This window comes from Urocitellus parryii, chromosome 8 (genome assembly GCF_045843805.1).
Source record: "Urocitellus parryii isolate mUroPar1 chromosome 8, mUroPar1.hap1, whole genome shotgun sequence".
Lineage (NCBI taxonomy): Eukaryota > Metazoa > Chordata > Mammalia > Rodentia > Sciuridae > Urocitellus > Urocitellus parryii.
In genome coordinates, this window is record NC_135538.1 from 53,310,788 (window position 1) to 53,335,360 (window position 24,573).

General features: G+C 40.7%; 1 protein-coding gene across 1 annotated transcript in view; it reads right to left on the bottom strand.

Moving 5' to 3' along the window:
• Armc2 (armadillo repeat containing 2) overlaps window positions 1-13,755 on the bottom strand; it is a 110,148-nt gene extending 96,393 nt beyond the window's left edge. Inside the window, exons 1-3 of the mRNA XM_026389622.2 lie at window positions 13,641-13,755; window positions 7,513-7,773; window positions 5,173-5,245 (exon numbers count right to left, since the gene is read on the bottom strand). Of these exons, the coding sequence (XP_026245407.2) occupies window positions 5,173-5,245; window positions 7,513-7,730 (291 nt within the window). The 5' untranslated portion in view covers window positions 7,731-7,773; window positions 13,641-13,755. The remainder of the gene's footprint in view (window positions 1-5,172; window positions 5,246-7,512; window positions 7,774-13,640) is intronic.
• Window positions 13,756-24,573: the final 10,818 nt, after the last annotated feature.

A 24,573-nucleotide genomic window follows, 5' to 3' on the forward strand; every position in this document is an offset into this window, starting at 1 on the left:
GTTTGTGCAAATGTATCAAGTTGCATTCTGTGTGATCCGTGTCTTTTCTGTATGGCAATAAAAAGTTGCATAAAAATATTTGGGACTATAAATAAATGTGCTTTGTAAGGTTAGGAAACTGAAGGAGAATGCTGTTTTGACAATAATAATGTTAGGAGTCAAAATTTCCTGTTTAGTCACGTTTACATTTCTTTTGACTTTATTAAGTTTAAAGTTAAAGAGCAGTTGTTGTTTTTCTTTTTTGGTACTGGGGGTCAAACCCAGGGGTACTTTACCAAAAAGACTGGGAATGAACTACATTCCCAGTCTTTTTTCCTTTTTATTTTGAGACAGAGTCTTGCTAAATTGTTGAGGCTGACCTCAAACTCACAATCTTTCTCCCTGAGTCTCCCAAGTCACTGGAATTACAGGTGTGAACCACTGTGCCTGGCTGAAAGTAACCTGTGTTTACAAATTTGAATGCCAGTTAATAGAGTAGCAGAATAGAAATAGGAATAACTACCACCCAACTGCCCTATGTCTCAGGACTGTTGTGAGATGGCAGGGAGCAGCTAAGAAAGAAAAAAGATGTACCTACACAGCAGGTAGATGTAAACATTCATGGAAGGCTACAAATTACAGTGCTTTTCTTCTGTCTTACAAGGTCACAGGTGCCAACGGGAACCCTATGAGCCAATCAGGCCAGCAGCCAAGGCCTGAGCAACCAGGAAGCAGGAACATCAGCTTTTCCATGGTTCTCAGAAGCCCTGGGCATTCCTGAGTGTGGGCAGCCCACAGTCTGCTGGAGGAGATGGGAGGATAGGCAGGGGAGCAATAGAAAGAAGGTAAATATCTGGGAACAAAGAGTTTGGGTCGTTTGTTTAATGCAGGAGCTGAAATGGGCTGTGTCTGGGTTTCTCTTTCCTGACTGACTGTTGGTTGAGGAATTATTAAAAGGCAAAGTCATCTAAGAAAGGGTCCTAGATCCAAAAAGTGATTGGTTAGGTCTTCACAAACTCTTTCAGCAAATGTGTCCTTTAACTATGAGATGCTCCCCTCCCTTCTGCCCTCCTCCTTCTCCTTCTTTCTTTTCTGTCTCTCTTCAGTTGTCTCCTTTTCTCCACTTCTCCTTCCTCCACTCCAATTCCTCCTTATTCCCTGCCTTTGTCAATTCAGTGGGTACCAGAGTCAAAGGGTTCTTTAAAAGTGTAGTGAAAAGGGGAAAAGAAGGCAGAAGGGCAGATAGCAGAGGCCATATTCAAAATACTTTCATTGAGAACCTCAGATTTTCGTTACTGAAATGAAATATATGGGACTAGGAATATACCCCAGTAGTAAAGCATTTGCCTAGCAGGCAAGAGGCCCTAGGTTCAATCCCCAAAACAGAAAAAAAAATTAAAATGAATAATATACTTAGTTGGGTGCGGTGGCGGTGGCGCACACCTATAATCCCTCTGGCTCAGGAGGCTATGACAGGAGGATCAAAGCCAGCCTCAGCAACTATGAGGTGCTAAGCAACTCAGTGAGGCCCGTCTCTAAATAAAATACAAAATAGGGCTGGGGATGTGGCTCAGCGGTTGAGTGCCCCTGAGTTCAGTCCCCCGTACTCCCCACACAAAAAGGAAATATACTTAAGATCCTTAAGTAATCTACTGAAACAAAAGAATTTCAAACTACAGCAGTTATTTTACTTAACACAATTTTTTTTTGTACCAGGGACTGAACCCAGAGTCACTTAATTACTGAGCCATATCCCCAGTCCTTTTTATATTTTATTTAGAGACAGAGTCTTACTAAGTTGCTTAGGGCCTCACTAAGTTGCTGGCTTTGAACTTGTGATCCTCCTGTCTCAGCCTCCTAAGCCACTGGGATTACATGAGTGTGCTACCACACCTGGTGTTAACATATAATTTTTTAGACTATTTTTTCTTTGAACACAGCACCCAATCATTCTGCAGTAAAGAAATTTATTACTCATGGTCCCAAACAGAGGTAAATGCCAATACTGTCTAACACCTAATCCTACAATCTAAGAATTTCTCGTGTTTGACAAGAACCACATGAACTCTAGAAATACAGATGTTTAGGAACATTGAGTGAGTTCCCCAAATCAACAGTAATATGCCACAGCTTCCTCAAAACCCAAGTGGTTTCCAAGGTTGCAGATGCAAAAAGCCATATATCAATAACAGCTGGCAAATTACTTCTTGCATATTAGTTTATTCTTAATATTTTGGGGATCTTATTTTTATCATTTGCAATATAAGGACAAGTGCAATTTTCCACAGAGGCATTATGATAAGTATTTTAAAAATATAAGATCCATTTTGAGACAAGTGGGGTCATTTGACTATACATTACTAAGGATATTACTAAGAAATGCTGATTATCTGAACTGTGATGATACTATTGTGGTTATGCAGGAAACTGTCCTTGTTCATATGAGATGCACTCTCATGAATCTTCATAGATGCAGTATCATAATGTCTATAACTCCCAAATAGTTCATCAAAAACAAACACACACACATAAATACATGGTAATATAAGCTGAGAAGCAGCATGGCTAAGATACCATCTCCATGAACATTTAAGAAACTGGTAACAAGAAGTACCTTTTCTAAAAAAAATAAAAATCTTAGTTGTAAATGGACACAATACCTTTATTTTATTTATTTATGTGGTGCTGAGGATGGAACCCAATGCCCCACACATGTGAGGCAAGTGCTCTACCACTGTGCCACAACCCCAAGCCCAAGAAGTACTTTTTTTTAATTTTAATTTTTGTGGTCCTAGGGATAGAACCCAGGGGTACTTCGCCAAATTTACTACATCCCCAGCCCATTTTAGTTTTTATTTTGAGGCAGGGTCTCACTAAATTTCCCAGGCCTGCTTTGAACATGTGATCCTCCTGCCTCAACCTCCTGAGTAGCTGGGATTACAGGTATGCGCCACCATGCCTGGCCCAAGTACTTTTGATAGCAGAGGACTAAGGGGAGTGTGGCTGGAATAAGGAGGGCTGGCTGAGATTTTCTGTAACTCTTCCCTCTCAGTTCTATGTAGTTAGGCTCCTGAACCCAGGAGAAGATGAGGGTAAAAGATGAGATTCTTCAGAGAGGGTAAAACAGAATATCTCTAATTGGGGGTCAATAAGTAAGGTACCTTATAATAACTGTATTTATTGTTGAGTTTCAGGGTAGTTATGACTATTAGTTGAATATTTACGTACTGAATGCCAGGTACTCCTGCTTTCTTTCCTCACATGGCTCCTGAAAGCTAGCACCTAGACTTTGTCCCTCAAGAAACAGCTGGGAAGCACCTCTTCTACAGGAAATCTGAAATCGATAAGGGAAGGCCTAGGATAAGCCATTGGGGGTGCTGGCAACAACTCTGCCAGGCCAGATCCCCTAACTGCAAGTGTGTGGTACAGATCACTGATAGGTTGGTCAACCCCATCCACAAGCTAACAAGCAGCATGAGGCATCAAAAGTGTGCTCACGGTATGCAAAACAGAGACCAAAACATAGAAATGCTACAGAGGCTATGCAGGGAGAAGAAAACTTAGTTTAAAAATATGAAAACTATCACTAATATTTTCAGATAAGATGCTGCAACCATGAAACAAGAACAGAATACTACTCAAAATACAATTTAGAGGGAAAAGAAAACTTTGGAATATTAAATATAGCATAACAGAAATGAAAAGAACTCAAGAAAGGGATAAGAACCTGAGTTCTTCAATAAGATGTACAACAAAAGAGAAAATAAGAAAATGAAAAGACTGGTCCAACAGATCCTACATCTGAATAAATCGATCAGTGCGTACTATATGCATGTACACTGAATTCCATTAGTATGTACAATTAATATGTTGATTAAAAAAACTTTTAAGTGGGAAAGATACAATTAAAACTATTCAAGGATACTTCCCAGAGCTTAAGGACGTGAAATTTCATGTTAAAAGGGCATTTCAAGTGCCAGCATAATGGATGAAAAGAAGCCACCAAAGGGCTATTATGAAATTTCAGAACACTAGAAGCAAAGAGAAAAAATCCTTCGAACTTCAGAGAGGTCAAACAGGAATCAAGGTCTCAATTTATTTCCTAGGCACACTTTCTGAAGAAGCTATAGGAGGAAGGCTTCACTAAAATCAGAGTGAATAAAAAAGAGAAAGTCATGGGATTCAGGAAACAGGTAAAAGCCCACATAGAGGGAGGAGCTGCCTCTCAGGATAATAGCGAATGGTGCTTGAAGAAATCTATGCACAAGGCACTCAGGGAAGTGGCTGGCCAGGCATCTGAAGAGCTCCCTAACGAGGTGCACTGATAGGACACCTCATGTGCCTGATCATACAAAGGCAATTTAGATTTGTGAGGCAGTTTGGGGTTGAAACAGTAAAACTGAGAGGCAAGGCATTATTAACACCAGAGAAGACAAACAGTGGTGCATGCAAGGCAAAGTTGTCATCATTGGTCCCCACTAATCCAAGGCCCAGCTATGAACAGGGTTTACACAATCACAATCTAAGAAAACTAACTTTGATTAGAATATAATCGAAGTTATGAGACAGCTGTATAGGAACAGCAGTGAGAACAGAAAGCGTGGGACATGCTGTGACTTGGAGGTGAAGGGACAGACCTGAATTTTCACTGTCCTTAGTGAGAAGTCATTAGCTGATTCCTCAAGCTTCCTGAGTCAGACAGCAACAAGGCAATGTGTGTGTTTAGAAACATGGATATAAATACCAAAAGAATGTGTTACAGGGAGGTCTGGGGAAGGAATAATGAGGAGTAAGAGAATAGGAGACCACTATGTTTTTGCTGCTGCTGTTGTTTTTAGTAACAAATCTTTGTCTCTCTCTGAATATATAAAGAGCATGCATAATTTTTAAACATGAATTTCATATACAATTTTTATTTAAAAACTGTTAAAAAGAACACAATATCTATAACTATTTTTAGGAAACAAAAATATAAAACATGTTTGCTGAAATTACTGTGCATTTAAAATGTTCTTCATTATCAAACTATAGGTAAATTATAGAAGAGTTTCATTGGGTTTTGATCATTATGTTTGGAAAAATATAAAGGAATTTGCTTTCACATTAGATTAGTGTACATTTAGGTCTCTGTGATAATTTCCTTAGCACATATAAGTGACGATTCCAAGTGGTTTTGGCCAAGTAAGTACTCACCAGTTCTAGTGGACTGAGACGAGTGCCAGATATAGGCCTGGAGTCAGATAACTCAAAACTGGACGCATGGAGGCTAACATAAGAGACGGTGGAGAGTTTTAGTCTATAGATAATTATTGCTTCTATTTTTAGTATTTGTTAGTTAAGTCTAGCTGAAAAACAAGTAAAAGCAGTCAATGCATAAACCATGAGAAAAAGGCATTTAAAAAATGTCATAGTACTTAAAACATTTTATTAGCAAGTCTTTCGCTACTTTCAGGAGGATTAAGTAACAAAAAGAATAAATGTATGTAGTGATTTTAAAAAAGCTTTGTTCACATCACTTTTTAAAGTTGGTAGGACAATCACTATGAACCACTCCATTCCAAAGTAACTTCCTGAACCCAAAGTCTAGAATTACCTTTAAGATCTTGAACAAAGTCAAACTTAAAAAAAAACTACTTTGAAAATCAGTTAGCATAACCCAGAGTATGCAGAAGCTAAAGAAGAAAAGTCATATGATCATGTGAATAGATGCAGAAAAGCATGTGATAAAACCTAACCCCACTTAGGATAAAATCTCTCAGTAAAAGTAGGTATAAAAGCAACTTCCTCAACTTGACAAAGAATATCTACAAAAACCTATAGCTAACATCTAACTGATGAAAACTAGAAGCTTTTCCACTGAGATCAGGAACAAGGCAAAGATGTCCCCTTTCACCACTGCTTTTCAAGATCATACTGGAAGTCCTAGCTAGACAAGAAAAGGAAATGAAAGGCAGATGGATAGGGAGTGAAGAAATAAAATTTTTTTGTTTTTGCAGATGACAAGATCATCTATGTAGCAAATCCTAAAGAACTAACAAAAAACTCCTGGAAAAAATAAGGGATGACAGCTTATTTAATGCACTAACCTACCAGTATCACAGCTTAGCAACCCACTCTACATTCTAGAGTATTCATGTCTACCTGTGGGATCCTGTGGCTGACTGGGAGCTACAACTCACTGATGTTGCCCAGCATCACAGTGAGCATCCAACTGCATATGGTTAGCCCAAAAAAAGATCAAAATTCAAAGTCCAGTTGCTGTGAATGCATGTCACTTTGCATCATTGTAGAGTGAAAAAAAAAATCTCAGGTAGAACCAACATAAATCAGGGCCTGTGCAATGCAGAAAGATAACATTTTCAACAGATGGTGCTGAGATAATTAGATATCTACACACACACACACACACACACATACACACACATACACACACATACACACACACACACACACACGAAACCAGATACAGACTTTATACCTGTCATGAAAATTAACTCAAATTCAATCATGGACCTAAATATGAGACACAAGACTATACAACTTCTAAAAGATAACAGGATAACTGGAGAATGTCTAGATGACCATGGATAAGATGACTTTTTTTTTTTTTTTTTCAGTACTGGGGATTGAACTCAGGGCCTTACACATGCTAGGCAAATGCTCTACCACTGAGCTACAGCCCCATTCCAAGGTGAGGACTTATATTTATATAACACCAGGGGCATGATCCATGAAAAAAAACTACTCTAGTAATATTAAAAATGTCTGCTCTGCAAAAGATAGTCAAGTAAGTAAGAAGACAAGACACAGACTGGTAGAAAATATTTGTGAAAGACATATAGGATGAAAGATTGTTATCCAAAATACTCAAAGAATTATTGAAGCCCAATAGTAAATTAGAAAGAGAAATACCACTATAACTCTTTTAAAATGGCCAAAATCCATTGACAACACCAAATGCTGGTGAGGGGATATGGAGGAACAGAAACTCTCATTCATTGTTGATAGAAAATCAACATGGTATAGTCACTATGGAAGACAGTTTGGCAGTTTCTTACAGAACCCAACATATTCTTACCATATGATCCAGCAACTGTGCTCCTTAGTATTTACCCAAAGGAACTGAAAACTTATGTCCACATAAAAACTTGCACCTGAATGTTTATAGCAGCTTTATTTGTAATTGCCAAAACACCGAAGCAACTGAAATGTCCTTCAGTAGGTGAATGGTAAACTGAGGTACTTCCAGACAATGGAATATGAGAAGGTATCAAGAAGGAATTTGCTATAATACCATGAAAAGCCAGGAAGGAAATTTAAATGTCAATCAGTGAGTGAAAGAAGCCAGTTTGAAGAGGCTTTCCACTGTATGATTCCTATTATATGACATTCTGAAAAAGGCAAAACTATGGGTATAGTAAAACCATCAGTGGTTGGGGGAAGGGAGAGATAAATAAGCAGAGCACAACTAAGGGGAAATATAATCTGGTGGCCTAACTAGCTGAGTGTACACAAAAGTAAAATGTCATATACCTGAAGGAGGAAGGAGGCCTGTTTTCTGGTGTTCTTGACGATGCAGGTCCAAATAGCTTCCTTTGGTCTTCCCGAGGTGTAAATGGTCTTTGGGTTCTAACTGTTCTTAATGCATTTCGTGCTTCACTTATGATTTCTGCACTGGTCTTCGGCTTGGATACCAAAGATGGATAAAATGGATCCAGTTTTCCTAACTTTTTATCATTTGAAGACAGCATCGTTTCTTTTAAAATACAGTGTTCTTCAGATAGACACGACACCCTGCAAATATACAGTACAATAAACATCAAGTACTTTCATCCAGTACTTTAGAGAAAGCAGTGCTTACTACAAGCCCATCCATATATTAAATCATTCCTATATATTAGGTTTGAAAAAAATCACAAACAATTTCCAATTTAAAAATCCAAGCAAGTTGGGCATGGTATGCATGCCTATAATCCAAGTTACTCTGGAAGTTTGAGGCCAGCCTGGAGAATTTAGTGAGACGCTGTCTCAAAATAAAAATTAAAAAGGGCTGGAGATAGAGCAGTGGGAGACCATTTGCCTGGCATGTGTGAGATCCTGGGTTTAATCCACAGGGGGAAAAAGTGGTGTAGAGATTAAAGACAGGAGACCAGCTCTCAAAAAATATGGGTTCCATATGAGTTTGAGATATAGCTCAATGTATGCCACCTGCCTACTGTTCAGGAGGCCCTGGTTTGGATCCCCAGCAACACACACACACACACACACACACACACACAAATGCTGTATAGTTGTGCCAAAATGCAATCATCAATGGAAAGATGCAGGGAAGAGACAATCACCTCATGTTCTCCCCCTGACCATCAGTGTGGGGGATCAAACCCAGGCCCTCCCACATGTTAGGCAAGTGCTTTACCACTGAGCTACACACCCAGCTCTCATCTTGCATTTTTCAACCTACAAGAAAACAATGGGGTTCAGTTAAAAATTTTCACTAAAGTCCCCTTTTCATCCAAGTTGCTGTTAACATAAAATGCTAATAAAAGATTAAATATTAAACAGATAGTGCCTTTATGTACTGGGGGCTTAATCCAGGGGTGCTTTACCAATGAACTACATCCCACTCCTTTTATAAAATTTTTATTTTGAGACAGGCTCTTGCTAAATTGCTGAGGCTAGCCTCAAACCAGCAATCCTCCTGCCCCAATCTCCCAAACATGCAGCACCATTCCCAGCCTATTGCTTTTGTAACAAATCTGAGAAAAGTTTGGTCTCATATTTGTCCATAATATTTTTGAATGAACTGATTCAAATCACCTTCAATTTGAGATAGTTCCCCAGATGAACAAATACCAAATATCTATATCAAATGTTCCTTTCCCAGCTCATATTACTCAGGTAACAAAATAAAGTCACACACAAGGGCCATGAGAATGCAGATCCTTCTCAAATGCTGGGGTGTCTGTCCCATGAAGACTGATCTAACTTTAAAATAGTACAGACTGTTCAAAATTTAATCCTAATTAGTATATGGTATTAGGTATTTATTTCTTTAAAAAAATCTTTAACCCAAAAAAAGAATTTAGCAACCTCTAACCCTATTAAAATGTCACATCTCTTCGGCACTTGCCTAGTGCAGCTCTAGAGTGACAGGCCACACTATTTACGTACTGTTCACATAATTTACGTAATTATTCACATATTTCAGCTGCTCAGTTTTAGAATGACTTCTGCAAAAAAGAAAATGTTTTTGTGACATATGCTCAAATAAACTAAAAAGATTCCATTTCTATAATCAGGACAAACAAGTGATTCTTTAGACAAATGAAGAGTTACTATATTATGACTCTATATGTTAAGTTTTTACATAACAACAGACAACAATAACATTTGTTTAGTTCTACCCACGCCCCACCCCAAGAGTTTCTCAGGAAAAAACTGAGATGAAAACTACAAACAATATGTCATTCTTTTCATATGAAAAGGCCAGGTGTTACTTGAAACAGTAAAAAGCTACTGGATAAGCAATACTTTTAAGAATTTTTGATATAGGATTTTGAATTTAAGTAAGGTCTATAGAATTATATACATAGACACAACTACAAAAAACTATGGCAGGCTAGTGCATTTTATTTCTAACTTATCTGCCACACTGGCTCATCATTTAAAATATACATAAAACTTTTTACATATGTCCTTGTACATTTACATATACTATTTTTGAATGCATAATATAAATTCAGCACCACAACATATAATTTAAATGGCCATGACAGGCTTTTTGGTTTGTTTTCACAAGATCTATTGCAGGGTTGGGGGTGTAGCTTAGAGGAAGAGCAAGTGCTTAGCATGTCCATGGCCCTGGGTTTGATCCCCAGCAACAAACACAACAACAACAGACCCATTGCAGTAAGATCATGCCATATACTAAGAAGTTTCTAAACAACTAAGAGCTTTCTTCCAGAGTCTAAATCAGGTTTTCTATTCCTTTGGCCTCACATGGCACTAATAAGTCTAAACTGTCCAAAGGTAATCTGGCAAACCTAATAAAAATTAGAGAAAGCATTTTAGAGAGGAAGAATGTATGAGTCCTGACCCAAGGCTCTCCCCCACTATCTTTTAGTTTGCATTGAAAAGGACAGTCTTTCATAGAGTAATAAAGCAGGAACATTTACTCAGGTCAACATGAAGGATTCTGTAAATTATTTGGACATATAGGGGTTAGACTGACCAAATGCTGGTGAAAAAAATGTAAACAATGGACTTGAAAATCTTTTTGTCTGTAAAAGTCTGTCACAAATTCTAGCACTTTATCCCTCTTCTTTCCTCTTCTTCCCAAATCTCACTTTCACTTACAATGATGTAAGATCTGCACTCATTATTCTATTATTATAATATTATTATTAGCTCAAATCTGGAAATGTTTACTAATGCCAGTGAACTGGTTAGAAGTGGTGCTTTTTGAGGGGTTGGATTTTTTTTCTTTATGTTGGTTAAGTTACAAATTATTGTAGATGGCTTTTGCCAAGTTGAAAAATAATCACTCAGTTGGAAAGCTTGTCTACTTATATTGTAAAGCATCCTCAAACCATAGCACAATAGTACCACGAAAATTTTAACATTATAAAATTTTCCTGACGATGGGAACAAATCCATTCCACTAAGATTAATCAACTGTTTCCCATGTACAAGTTCTTTTCCTGGCTCTCTGGGGACACAGAGAAGAATAAAGCATGGTATTCACTCTCAGCAATGCACTCTAATGCTAATTAAACATTTACTTTAAGGCCACACACTGTGCTAAGTACTCTTGAGCATAGCATCTCAATTAATCCCCATAACAATTCTTTTATACAGAGTCTTAAGCAATAATAAAAGAAAAGCCATGACATGAGTCCAGAGGTGATATTCAAACTACTACCCACTAGATGGGGTGGTAGGAGGCAGGGCATTTGGAAACCATGGGCTACAATGATTTCCCCATCAACATAGACACACCCCAATATTTTTACAAGAGCTGGTGGGTACAAGCTGAATTTTAGCCCTACTTGTACTCAAATGATTTTAATACATGGAAGAAATTGATTTGGCAATAAAAATAAAGATGAAGTATCATGTGATTATAAAGAAGGGAGAGATTTCTGATCTTGCAAAAGCATCTGGTAGAGGTAGTACTTGAGTTAGGTTCTGAAAAATGGATTGAATTGGAGCAAGTGGCAGGGCTGGCATTGGGGCTGGAGTAGAGAAAGAAGTTCCAGCAAAGTCAATGAGTGAGGTGAGCACATGACGAACATCAAGAATACATGTTCATGTATGGACAAGAGTGAACTGCAAAAACAATGACTGGAGCTGACCACAGAAAGCACTAAATGGCAGGTAAAAAAAATTTAAAGCTGGGCTGGGGTTGTAGCTCATTTGTAAGAGTGTCCACCTCGAATGAATGAAGCACTAGGTTCAATCCTCAGCACCTACAGATACCAACAAAATAAAGGTTATATGTTCATCTACAATTAAAATACATATTTTTTAAAAAAAGAAATTAAAGCTGATGACCAAATAAAATTTTTAAAGAGATAATGAGATCTGGCAAGGATAGGCAGGCAGGAAGGAAAGACTAGAAGTGGTGAAATCAGGCAATTCTTATATAAGTTATATAGACTTAGTTCTTACCTAACTCTACTCTTAGGGGGCACTTCCTCAAGGAACTTTTCATCCTCCTCACCTGAGTTTTCTGTCCCTCATCTCAACTCCACAAGGTCCTCAGCTGCTCTCTGTTGTTTTTTTGTTTGTGCTCCTGGGGATGGAACCCAGGGCCTCACATCTGCTAAGCAAGGCCCCACTACTGACTACATTCCCAGCATTTCCAGTATCACAAACTTTTTTTTTTTTTTTTTGTAGTACCAGGGATTGAACCCAGAGTCTCACACATGCTAGGCAAGTACTCTGTCATTGAACTATATTCCCAGCCCAGAACTTTTTTTAAACAAACTATTTCTTACTGTTTTTGGAGAAAGTTGAGTCATCATTTATAGAAGTTTACACCTAAGTATAAAACTTTCCCTTTAGCTTTGCTAATAGCTACCTGAGTCAGAGCCTCCTTGCTAAATGAAATCAGGGGATCTATAACAGGGGAAAGGCCGGTCATCTGCACACTCTTTTCTTTTTTTGTACCAGGGATTGAATCTAAGGGTGCTTAACCACTGAGCCACATCCCCAGCCCTTTTTATGTTTTATTTAGAGACAGGATCTGGCTGAGTTGGTTAGGGCCTCGCTAAGTTGCTGAGGCTACCTTTGAACTTGAATCCTCCTGCCTCAACTTCCCAAGCCTCTAGGATTACAGGCATGCATAACCCCGCCCATTGATCTGCACACTCTTTTCCCTGCAAATCAAATACTCCAGACTCTTTTCCTGACTTTAAATTACTTTGGGGTTAATATGAGCATCCAAAGAGGCAATAGTAGAGCTTAGGTGTTGAAATAAGGGCTTAAATCCTCTAAAAATTCAGTGTTATGTGACTTTGGGCAAGGCCTTAAACATCTCTAAGACTGCTTCCTCTTATGTAAAATATGGATAATAATTGTCTTACAGGATTGTTTTAAGAATTAAATTAAGTGATCTATGTCAAGTACTTTAGCAGGTGCCTGGCCTTTAAAAAACAACAATTTAACAACAATTGTCCTGCTGCTAGGTGATAAAGGGATATAGAAAAAAATTCTCCCATAAATGTAAAACTACAAAAGAAATAGAATGACAAAAAAAAACTGCAAAAGAAATAGAATGACATTTGCTCAGCATTTTCATGTATTTTATAAGCTTTAAATTCTAAATGGAGGTGCTTTCCTTTATGAAAGCAAAGAACTGATATTATTTATTGAATATCAGCTATGCAAAATCAACTAATCAGAATCTTACAGATTCCCAAAATAGGATACAAATTAAGAGTGTAGCTTGCTTTTCTACCAAGTTAAAAAAAAAAAAAGAATTCCTAAGTCTGGGTGGGACGGAAGACCTGCTGATACTCCATTGTAATGGATCATAAAAAGCATGAATTATTTTAATGGATGGTAAATACTGTTACATATACATGTTATCTATTTGTTAAGGCCCTGCCTGCAGCCTAGACTAGCCCAGGTACAATCTGTCTGACCTTAGCTAGGTCACCTGCTTAGACACAGGCCCTCTTTCTCCCACCCTGTCATTCAACAAATATTACTGAGCTTCTATTAAGTACCAGGCAATTGGTAAATGCTCCGTGTATAGAAATAGCTGCAACCGACCCCAGACAGCACGCTCATAGTTCTTCTCCCTCCATCAGAGGAGAGAAAGGCAGACGACTGCAGGCGGAATCCCCAGTGAACCGGGGTTGGACGCCTCACCTCCAGCGCAGGCACCGGCTCCCCCATTTCGGGCAATGCCCGCTCCCCCATCAGCCCAAGCCAGGACACACTGCAACAGCATCCTCATCCCGCCAGCCACCCCCCAGCACCGCGGCTCTGCCCGGCAAGCCAATGTCTCCATGGTAACCGTACACAAACCACCTCCCGCCGCCGCGGGGGCCGCCAGCCTGCAGAGCCAGGCCGCTGCTGGGCGAGCCGAGAGGGCCGGGGAATGAGCTAGGAGGAGGCAGAGGGAAGGTGGCTCTCGGCCTGACCCAAAGCACCTGTGATGAGCGCTGGAGACAGTGAGCCCGGCGGAGTTTAGCGCATCCTGGGTTTTCTACAGCAGCCACCGCCAGGTCGGAGCCGGCAGGTGGAGGCGGAGCGGGGCGGCCCCCGGCGCCGCTCAGCCACTGGGCCTGCGCCGGTCCCGCCAACGCATGCGTAGAAATGCCGAGGCGCTGCCGCTGCAGGTGCGGGAGCCAGAGGGCTGGAGCGGAACGGCCCAGTAGGAGCTGGGCTCCCACCTGGAGCGCATCGGGGGGAGGAGACTTCTTTTAAGTTAGCAATTTACTGAACCACATTTATCGAGCCCCTACCAGATCTCTCACCTCTGTTAAACAACTAGGTAGGACGGCAGCTTTGTGTTTAGGGTAAGAGGATTTACTGGTTCCGATTGCGGCTTTATGTGTCCTGGAACCAGCTCCCTAATCTCTCCTTTCCTCCTATGTAAAGTGAAGGGTAATAGGCAGATCGGGCTGTTAGACAGATTGGATGAGTAAATAAATATAAAGTGGGATGCACACGGCAATTAATGAACATAAACTTGGCTATCGTCCGGGTTTACAAAGGGTATTCATATATCTCTTTTGAGAGTCTTTGAGACTCTTGGGCTGGTAGCCTGGTGACCCCATTCATAGAAGAGGAACTGGGGGCCCCAGGCCTGGCGAATGGCAGAGTGAGATTTGAGCCTAGGTTCCCCGTGGCGAGTCATTTTTTGCCCCTTTTTGCCCCCTACTGCATCAACACAGTTGAATAGTAAAAAGAACCCCATTTGTTTAAATTCTGTTCTCTCCTATTAGATCATTCAGTAACACTTTACAGTGTTAAATACAAGTGAGACCATAATCACTTTCCATTCAGGTTTGCACCACATTTTATAAATATAGGGACTTTTCAGCTGAAGTGTTGTTGTCAACATTGGGAAAAATACACCACATGCCTTAGTGCTAAGTACCTTGTAAAGAATAATTAAATTGAAAACATATTTGAACACATACTATGTGCTTGGTGAGAAATTATTCCAACCTGAACTAAAAGAATGTAAATACTCTTCAAGTGTCCATTAAGATTTCTCACGTAACAGACAATAAATATGTCCTTGTCGATTCATTTTAGCACCTGAAACAAAATATTTGTGTTCTTCAAGGTTGAAATCTTTTCCATTGACTCAGCATAAATTATCATATCAAGTCCCATTTACTAGTCACTGGACTTCATTGTGCAAAGGAAGCTTTTCCTGTTTTATATAAAACCATAACTAGTTTTAAACGCACAACTTGTGTGATAAAATGCAATTTTATTTTGGTCTCTCATTATCATTTTAGAATGTATTCTATGCTGTTTATCTTCTGTCCCTGAATAGAAAGTTAGCAGAGACCTTGAATTTTCTGCGCATTCTTAGATTAAGGGCAGTCTGATCTTAAGTTTCAACCTCAGCTTTGTTTCAGATTATGTTGGGTGCAAGACATAAATGTATCAAACTTCAGATGAAATTGTCTTCATGGCCCTGTCCCCATCCCAGGCTTAAGGTCTATTGTTGGCCTTCTCGGAAAAGATGCAATTGGCTTTGTTGGCTCCTCCTCTGTTGCCTAGAGGTCCTGTAGGGTAGGAGAGGAAAGAAGTGGAGTAAGGGGAGAAGTAAGAACTTCTCCCTTGGATGACTGAGCTTGCTGTAAGGGCCTATGGTTAAGTTGACTCATAAGGGTCTTGCCTAGGCTTTTTGGAGTTTCTCATGGGGACCCCTGTTCTGAGACTCCTGACTCAGGTGGATGCAGTACTATTCAATTGGTTGTTTTTGACCCTTTTCCTGCACCCAGCAATCCATTGTTCACTTCAGTTTCCTCTGTCCCTTTAGATGAATCCTAAGAGAAACCCACATATCTCTTGCCCCAGGGACTCTGAGCATGCAAGCTTATCTCAAAGCCACCCATGCTCCTTGCTGCTACAGGATAACAGGCCCACCTGGGAAAACCCTCTCACTGGTTTGAAATCAAAGAGGTAGCTCTCCACATTCCTTTCTCCAAAGAAATTTCCTTACACATCACCCGCCTCCACTCTCTGATTTCTTATTTTCAGCCTCAGCCTGGGCAAAGGGTCCCGAATTAAGATGGGGTTGATATGCTTTTATTGTACCCTGCCCTCTGGACTCTGTCTAGCCTTCACTTGGAACTGATGATTATACATGTACGTCTTGGTTGAAACATCAGCTGAAAAATGTGCTATACGGTTAATGACTAGCTATGGCCTTGCAACTGGGATCTTAGTCTAAAATAGACCTCATGAACACACTATTGAAATCTGAAGCTAGCCAGCACAGCAGGCCAGGAGATGACTGCCAGGCAAGTTAGAAAAGAATGACAAGTTGAACAATTAAAAAGAATGACAAAGTAAATTATAGGAAATAATTATTTGAAGCAATAAAGTCATGGATTTTATCTCTTCAAAGGCCACTGTTTGGGAATTTACTTAGGCTGTTACTGCAGTAGCCTGATACACTGAGCTGGCTGTTCCTAACAGAATTTTACATATCAGCTTTGTAAACACACTTACTTCAGAGACAAGACTGTCAGCATGTTTCATACACCTAAGATCAAAGAAGACAAAATATTAATTATATGTATCTGACACTTATAAAGTACTTTATAGTTTCCAAATTGCTTTCATTTGGAATTTTTTTTCCCCCTGGTGCTGGGGCTCAAACTCAGGGCCTCAGATAAACACTCTATCCTAAGCTATATGTCCAACCTAGAACATTTTATTTCTGTTGTCTTTTTTTATTGTTTTTTTAAATTTTTAATTTGTTATATATAACAGTATAATGCATTACAATTCATACTACACATATAGAGCATAATTTTTCATATCTCTGGTTGGACACTATTTCTGTTGTCTTATTTGGAGTCTATATGATAAGCCAGAAAAGTTAATTCCAAAGATTATTATCCCATTTTGAGAGTGGAAAATGTGGAGGTTCAGAGAGGTTAAGTGATCTGCCCAGAAGCATACAGTTTTTGCTAAAAAGTCTCTGAGACATGATATTCTTTTTTAAAAAATATTTATTTATTTTTTAGTTTTCGGTGGACACAACATCTTTATTTTATTTTTATGTGGTGCCAAGGATCGAACCCAGTGCCCCACGCATGCCAGGCAAGCTTGCTACTGCTTAAGCCACATCCCCCAAGACCTGATATTCTTAATGCCCAAATCCAGTGTGCTGTCTTGCCATTGTCCATGAATAAATATAATTTTTCAGGCCAAGGCCTCTCATCTGCCATAATAAGAGGTACTTCCTAGGCTGAGTGGAGTTTCAGGGATCAAGAGGAACTTTCTGTACATTCTTTTGAAAATGTCTTCTGGCTTTGGGGTTTTAAGAAGAGAATTAGATATGGATGGTAGACTGGGTAATAATATGATCTTATACACTATCTGGTGCAAAAATGCAACCAAATGATAAGCTCATGATGCTTTTTTATCTGTAGTCTCTCTTAGTAGATTTTGTAGCTTATATTGTTTATATCACACATACCCCACATCTCATATCTATAGCTTATCTTAATTTATATATTAGATGTATTCTTTAAAAGACACAAGTCAAATAAACACCTCATTAATGCTCACAATCTCCCCTTGATTTTTATGGCCATAACAAGAGATGTGACTTACAGGAAAGACTGTTCTGTGATAGAATAATAAACTCACCAATTTAGAATTCTAATATTCACCTTAAGACATTCTGTTTGTGTCAATGTGGAATTTCAGCGATTCAGTGATATTTATTATGTAATCCCTGTGAGGAGTTGATCAGATTGATAGCCGATGTGATCTGTGCATAAAATTTTAAAGGACAAGTACATTAAAATGCAACTCAGTGGAAATTAACAATGTAGTGAAAATTAACTAACTTCATGGAGCTAGACATAGGAATGCAGAATTGAACTAAAATTTATCAGCTGAAAAGCTACATGAAAATCATTTACTTAATGTGGCTCAGCTAGTACCTGCTCACCTTAAGAAGGACTTTACCTTCAAGTGCTTTCTCCCTACCACATCTTCTCCACCATCACAGGCCACTGTGCAACACAGAACTCAAGCTGTTGACAAGGATACTAATGAATAAGGTTCCATTTAATTACCAATTGACTATAAAGAGTTCTAACTACTTAGCCTTTCATTGAAGGGGAAGGAGTTCCAGTCTTCAGGGAGTGAGTCAGTAGGACTCTTAACTGTGAATCTTTTCACACTAAATATCTGCTGCAATACCTGATTTGATTAAAAGAGACCAAGAATCAAAAACCTCCTATTTGACTAGCTCATATATGACATGTTACTGAACATGCCTGTATCTTTTGAAAGCTTTTAGCTGCAAATTACAGAAGATTTCATCAAAAGAAACTTAAATACTAAGGACATTTATTGTTTTAACAATAATTTTTTTTTCCAGATTTCTTAATTCCACCGATGGCCAGGAAGCCCTGGCTTTTAGCTCCTCAAGTTTCTTCTGTTCCTTTTTCTTTTTGTTTGTTTCTGCTTGAAAGCCTTATCTTCCTGTTCCATCTCCTTGGCCTGTTTCTTGAGCTGTTTCAGGGGCTTCTTCTTGCCACCTTCACAACTGGACATGTCACCTCCTGTCCCATCCCCCCGTTAGGGGCACATTTTACCCACTGGCCCCAAGACTACCCTATACTCAACCAAAGTGAGTGCCATAAACCATGGTCTGGAATGCACTCTGCTCAGGAGCTCTCGATGTCAGCCCATTGACCACCAAATTAAATCTCAGATCCTGCACCATCTGCAGGACAGCCTGCATTTCTATTTTATCGTAATAACATGGATTTTGTTGGGGTTATATGTGATAGACCCTGTGCTAAGTGCTTTACTTATTTTAAATCAGTGACTCTTCTAACCTTAAACTAATATTATCTCTACTTTACAGGCATGGAAATTGAAGTTTAGTTTCTTTGCTTACCCAGGCCACACAGGTGGTAAAAGCAGGAGATCTAGGATTCAAACTCAGCTTGTTGGAGGCATAGTCCTATAGACACCATAGGCTCAGCCAAACCAGACCACTGCCATCCCTCAAACACTCCTGTATCTTCCTACCTTTGTCCTGTGGCTTTGAATGGTCCCTCTCCCCAGACACTCAGCAAGGGTATCTGCTCAGAAGAGGCACTTATCCCCATGTAGTCCACAGAAGAAACAGAGAAACAATTGTATCTGCTATTCCTTCATATCTCCTGTTTGTGGTGGATCCAGGTGCCATCTACCTTTTGTGGCTTCCTTAGCAATGAATGCCCCATGACCCAGGAGGAGGAGTGGTGGGAGGGGCTGACCAGAACTGGGAACAGCCCAAGCAGGGGGTCTGAAGGGGAAGGCTACAGGGCTGTGCTGGTTAGGGAAGGAAGGGGAGAGGAAGTGATGGCCTGAAGCATTATGGGGAAGTTGGAGGAGACAGGTCACGTGAAGGTATAAGGACAGACAAGGCACAGTGGTAAAGGGAAGTGGGAAGTGTGCTTAGTTGGAAAGAGCCCTGATTTGGAATTCAGGAGATCTTAATTTAAATGTTGCTTCTTTTACCTTCCATCGTGTATCTGTGGGCACTGAATAGCTGTGACTCTCCTCTGAATCATGAAGTTGAATTAAATGACCCTCAAGTTACACTGAGCTCTGGAAGGCCCTTGGGAGGAGGTCATAGTCGGAGAAGAGGCTGAGGATCCTGGGTTTGGAAGGTGGCTCAGATGTGAGAGCCAGATAATGAAGTTCAAAGTGTAGTTGGGCTGGTTCCTCTCTTGGAGAAAGTCAGGGTGGTTGGAGGTCCAAGGTGGCCAGAGGAGGCACTGAGGAGGAGGGGACAGAGGGTAGGAAAGCCTGACCTGTTAGTACATTGTGCCTCAAGATCCTTGTGCTGTGCAAATAACCCCTGTGTACAGAGTGATCTATGTGTGCCACCTCCCAGAATCGGCAGCCACAGAGAAAGATGCAGCCCCTAGGGCTTAAGGCCTTAAAGGAAAATTGTGTCTCCCCATTCCCTCGGGTGATGAGAGCATTGAATTTCCCAAGGTCATCCAGGACACTTACTTTGGACCATCTTGGCATTCTCAAATTCAGGGTTTCTTTTTTTTTTTTCTTTCCTTTCTCCTCGTCTTCCTTCTTCTTTCTTCTTTTGTGCTTTAGCCTCCTGAGTACCTGGGATTGTATGCATGCATCATCACACCTTAGTTTTTTTCTCAAAAAAAAAAAATTGTACTTATGTTCTTGAGTTTCTAGCTCCAAGAATACAGTACCTTGGCAATATGATGAAAAAAAAAAAAGGAGGAAAATTTAAACAGAGAAAATAAAGTTTTAATTTAAATGTACACTCAGGGAAGAGTCCAGCTTCAGGTTTAAATACTCAGACAGAAAGAATCCTTTCAGGTCCCAGATCTGGCTGAAGATATCTGGGCCTCTATTAGCAAGATGAGAAAAAGAGCTAAGCTCACATGTTCATTGATATGAGAATAGTCATACAATTCTTTGTATTATTTGGATAAAGGTTATTACAAAAATAGGGTATACAAAATTATCTGCCAAGAATGCAGAATAGCCACAAAAAAATTAAAACTTCCTGCTAATCACTGTACACTTGCAAGGCAGTTTTCTTCACCAGAGCTCAAAACACTTCAGATCTCATAGAACTAAACAACATGCATGATACATGTGAAACAGGGACCATCCACACATGATAATGGATGGCATCCACCAACATTCTGGTTGTGACACTGCACTATAGCCCTGAGAGATTTTGCTAGTGGGGGAACTAGGCAGACTTACCCAGGGCCTCTTGCGATTTCTATATATCATTTTTCTATACAACTGCACGTGAATCTATAATGATATCAAAAGAAAAAGTTTAAAACAAACCACTTGCTCTCTCACTTCCTCTTGTCACATCTGCAAGGCTTGTGGGTGAAAAGTTGCAATGCAAACACAGAGGAAATGTTACCTCAGAAACAAAGAGAATGATTATCCATGATGCAGTGTGGATAAAACAATACCTGGCCTTAACTGCCCAGGAAAACTGAATTTCAGTGCAGACAGTCATTCTGTGAAATTATTCTTTCTGGGCTTTTTCTACTAGTTCAATCACTGTTTTTATTAGGGCATGGAAGGAAGCAAATTTTTCTGTTTTCATTTTGGTTTTGAGGGCTCAAATTCAAATTTAGAAAAAGAATTCTTGGCATTGCAGTGTCTAGAGTAGCTCATTTTCTCTCCAGAACGCAGATCCCTGGTTCATCTGGAATCACACCACTCTCTGTCCACTGGCTGCAGTTGCCTCAGACACCCCCCTCCATGGGTCCTGCCTTCCCCTGCCCTTTAATTAAGTGGTAGGGACCAAGTTCCTAGTGATCTGCTTGCCCAACATGTAATGTGCCCTCCCTCCCATTGCAGTCCATCCCCCAATGTAGGAGCTTGCCAGACTGGGTGGCTTAATGTTCTTAGAAAGCTGTGTGATTGTATTGTGAGCCAGCTGGTCTCCTATAGCAGCTCCAGATAGACGCACACTGCAGGTCGCCTGCCAGAAACCACCCTAAGGTCACGGTCAGCAGTGAGGCAAGCTCCTCCTGAACAGGACAGCATCCTTCCCTGTTCACTAAGCACTCAATGTGGGAAGGCCTTCACAGAGTATAGGAAGGCCCTTACAGAGATACAGACCTTGCTTTCAAGATCCTCGTCCCAAAGAAAGTGTCATGTCTCTGCAGGAAGCTTCCAAAACTGCCCCCACACCATCTCTTTTAGGTCATTGTTTTTTTTTCACTCCATGTTATACTTCTTGTTCATAGGGATCACAGAGAGGAGAGAGAGTTCAAGAAGAGAATGGAAATGCAAAACTCAGTGGAAGGAGGACACCTGAGAGCAGAGATTCTTGTCCTCCTTGTTCTCCTTCAGTATCCTAAATAGGAGAATGGCTGGAATACCCGGATGCTCAATAAAAGTTTGTTGAATAAAGGAACAAGGGAGTGTGTCCTCAAGAGTATGATATTCCGAGCCAGACTCATAATGTGTAACTCTGTGTGCAGGGATCCAGTTCCACCATCTCACCCACCGGCTAACCTTTCCTGCTCCCATAGTAATAGTTATTTCTGGGTGTGCCCATGGCTGTGAACCCCACAGGTGCATACCTGTGCTCAGGAGCCAGTCCGCTCCCAACTCCTACTCCCATCTCAAGGGCCCTTCAGTGCCCCCACTGCTGGTGCCCTTCCTTTACGTCAGAACATCTCTACTGTCCTTCCCTGTCTGCCCAGCGCTAGGAGTGGTTGGGGGCTGTCCTGAGTGTGTGCACACAACCTCTCCCCGCCTGAGGCCGCTCTGCTTCTGCCCAGTCTTACAAAGCCATCCACAAGCGGAGCCCTCAGCATCGTGCCCCACCCCCCAGACTAAGGACAGACAGACCTTCCTCCACCCCTTGCATTTTCTTTTCTCTCCATTTCTTCCTCATAGCCCCCAATAAACTCCTTCCTTTTCTCTCAGCTGTAACCAAAATCTCTCCTGCAAACAGGCACCTGCAGGGGTCCCCAGCCTCCCAGATGTAAAGGCTGCAAGCCCAGAGTGAATTAAGTTGGCCAGGGGCCACAGCAGGCCTGGAGGGCAGGGGAGCTCCTCATCTCTGCGCTTAGCCACGGTGACATGGACAACCCCTGAGAGCTCCCGGGGCTCAGAGGCGGATCTGTGGAATGGAGAGATATTTGAAAGAAAAAAAGCGAAGGCAAGAAGCACGGAAGGAAGCAGGGGTGGCGAGATCAATGATCAGCCAGGAGAGGCAGCAAGGGCACATAGCTCTGCGCACGGAGGAAACCAACGGCCTCCAACCCCAGCCACAGGGACTGAGCAGCCAGCGCAGGGCCCAAGAACATCTTTTAGGCAGGGCTGGCCACACTGCAGCCGATTCTAAAGACAGTACTCTTTAGTCTCCACAATGTTAATGCAGAAGTTTCTGCATTGTCTTCAAACTTTAACCTAGAATTGGAATGGGCTGCATTTGCATGGGGTGGAAGAGAAAACTAGGTGGGGGATGACCCCCGCACTGCGAGACAGAGGAAGTAGACCGGACTGTTCAGCCTTGGGGTTTGAAAGGAAGACTTGAATTCTTGCTTCTTCTCTTTTCCTTCCCCTCCTCTCCTCTTTTTCAAATCTTTCCTTCATTGCATCATTTCTTTTCTTCCTTCTCTCCCTCCCTCCCCTGTCTGTTTCTTTCTTTCTCTTTTGCCCTCCCTCTCTTGCTTTCCTCTCCTCCTCAATTAACAGGACAAACCCCAAACCATTGACTGTCTGTTTTGACCATTCATTCTTACTCTTTTCCCTGGTTACATAAATTCTCCATTTTGGCTAATTTGGGAATCATTTCTTCCATTATGTGGTGAGACCTGAGTGACCCACGGGGCATTTTCCCTCCCACTTCCAAGTTCCATTCACCCAGTGAGACTTGTGAAAGAACATGAAGGATGGCCTCTGGGGCTGATGTTCAGGCTTTGGGAGACCAGACACTGGATGGGCTGTGTTCTGGGAAAGATGCATCAGTGTTGGGCTGGGATCAGGTCTGAGAATAAAGAGAAAAAAAACAAATTCAGTTTCTCCTCCTATGTGCTTCTGGTGTGTAGATGGGATCTTATTCACCTTCCTGCAAGCTTCCATGTGCTCAATTATCCAGAAGCTCATCAAACCCCATCCTTTGGGAGTTTTATGGAGGTGCCATTCATAAACACAACTGAAGCATGGACCACTGTGTAGAAATGTAACTGGACAGAAAGGGTCTGATCCAAGGATAAGAGAGCAAGTGGGAAAACCCAGAGAAATCTCTGTTCAGAGTGTTCTTGGTCTCTCTGTGACCTTTTGTGTTTGGCCCTACCCCTTGAAGGTATGGATGGGACCCCTTTTGCAACAGAGGCCTGAGATCTATTATCAGACAGGATAGGTCCAGAATTTCTTTACAGCCAGCTCTGAGGCAGGGGAAGATTAGAATATATTTTTAGTTTCTGTGATCTTCCTGAGGGAGAAAAGGAGCAGGTGAAAGGAGGAGGGAGAAGGTCAGAGAAATTTCTTTCTCTGATAATTCTTTGCTTAACATTTTGAAGAATATCAAATTGTTTTCCACAGTGGCTGCATGTTTTACATTGCCATCAGCAATGTGTGAGGGGTCCAATTTCTCTAGATCCTACTAATACTTGTTTTCTGTGGTTTTGATTATAGTCATCCTAGTGAGTGGGAAGTGATATCTCAATGTGGTTTTAGTTTGCATTTCCCTAGTGACTAATGATAACTGAGCATCTTTTCATGTGTGTTGCCCATTTGTGTAGTTTCTTTGGAGAAATGTCAACTCAAGTTCTTTGGCCATTTTTAAGTTGGGATGTTTGTCTTTTTTTGTTGTTAAGTCATAAAACTTCTTTATGTATTCTGGAACATTAGACCACTTTCATATGATTTGTAAACATTTTCTCCCATTCTGTAGTCATTAATTTCATTTTATTAGTAGTGTCCTTTGATGTATGTAACAAGAATTTTGAATTTGGAGGAAGCCTCATTTTTTTCTCCCAGGAATACATGTGCTTGTGCTTTCATATTAAGGAATTCACTGTCGATCCAAGGTCATGAAGATTTTCTCCTGATTTCTTCTAAAGTTTTATAACTTTAACTCTTAAATTTAAGTCTTGGATCCACTTTGATTTAAAGTTCATATACATGGTGTAGGTAATGGTTAAACTTCATTATTTTGCTTGGGATGATCCAGTTGTCCCAGCTGTTGAAAAGGGGAGAAGCTTTTTTGAGGCAACAATACAAAAAGAAAAAAAAAATCCTCTAAAGCAGTACCAGTACCAGGGAAACTGGCATAGAATTGTTCAGGAAAAGGGGTCAGAAGATCCGAAGGGTGTGGGCTTCTTACAAAGTAGCTGCACAGTGGTTCTG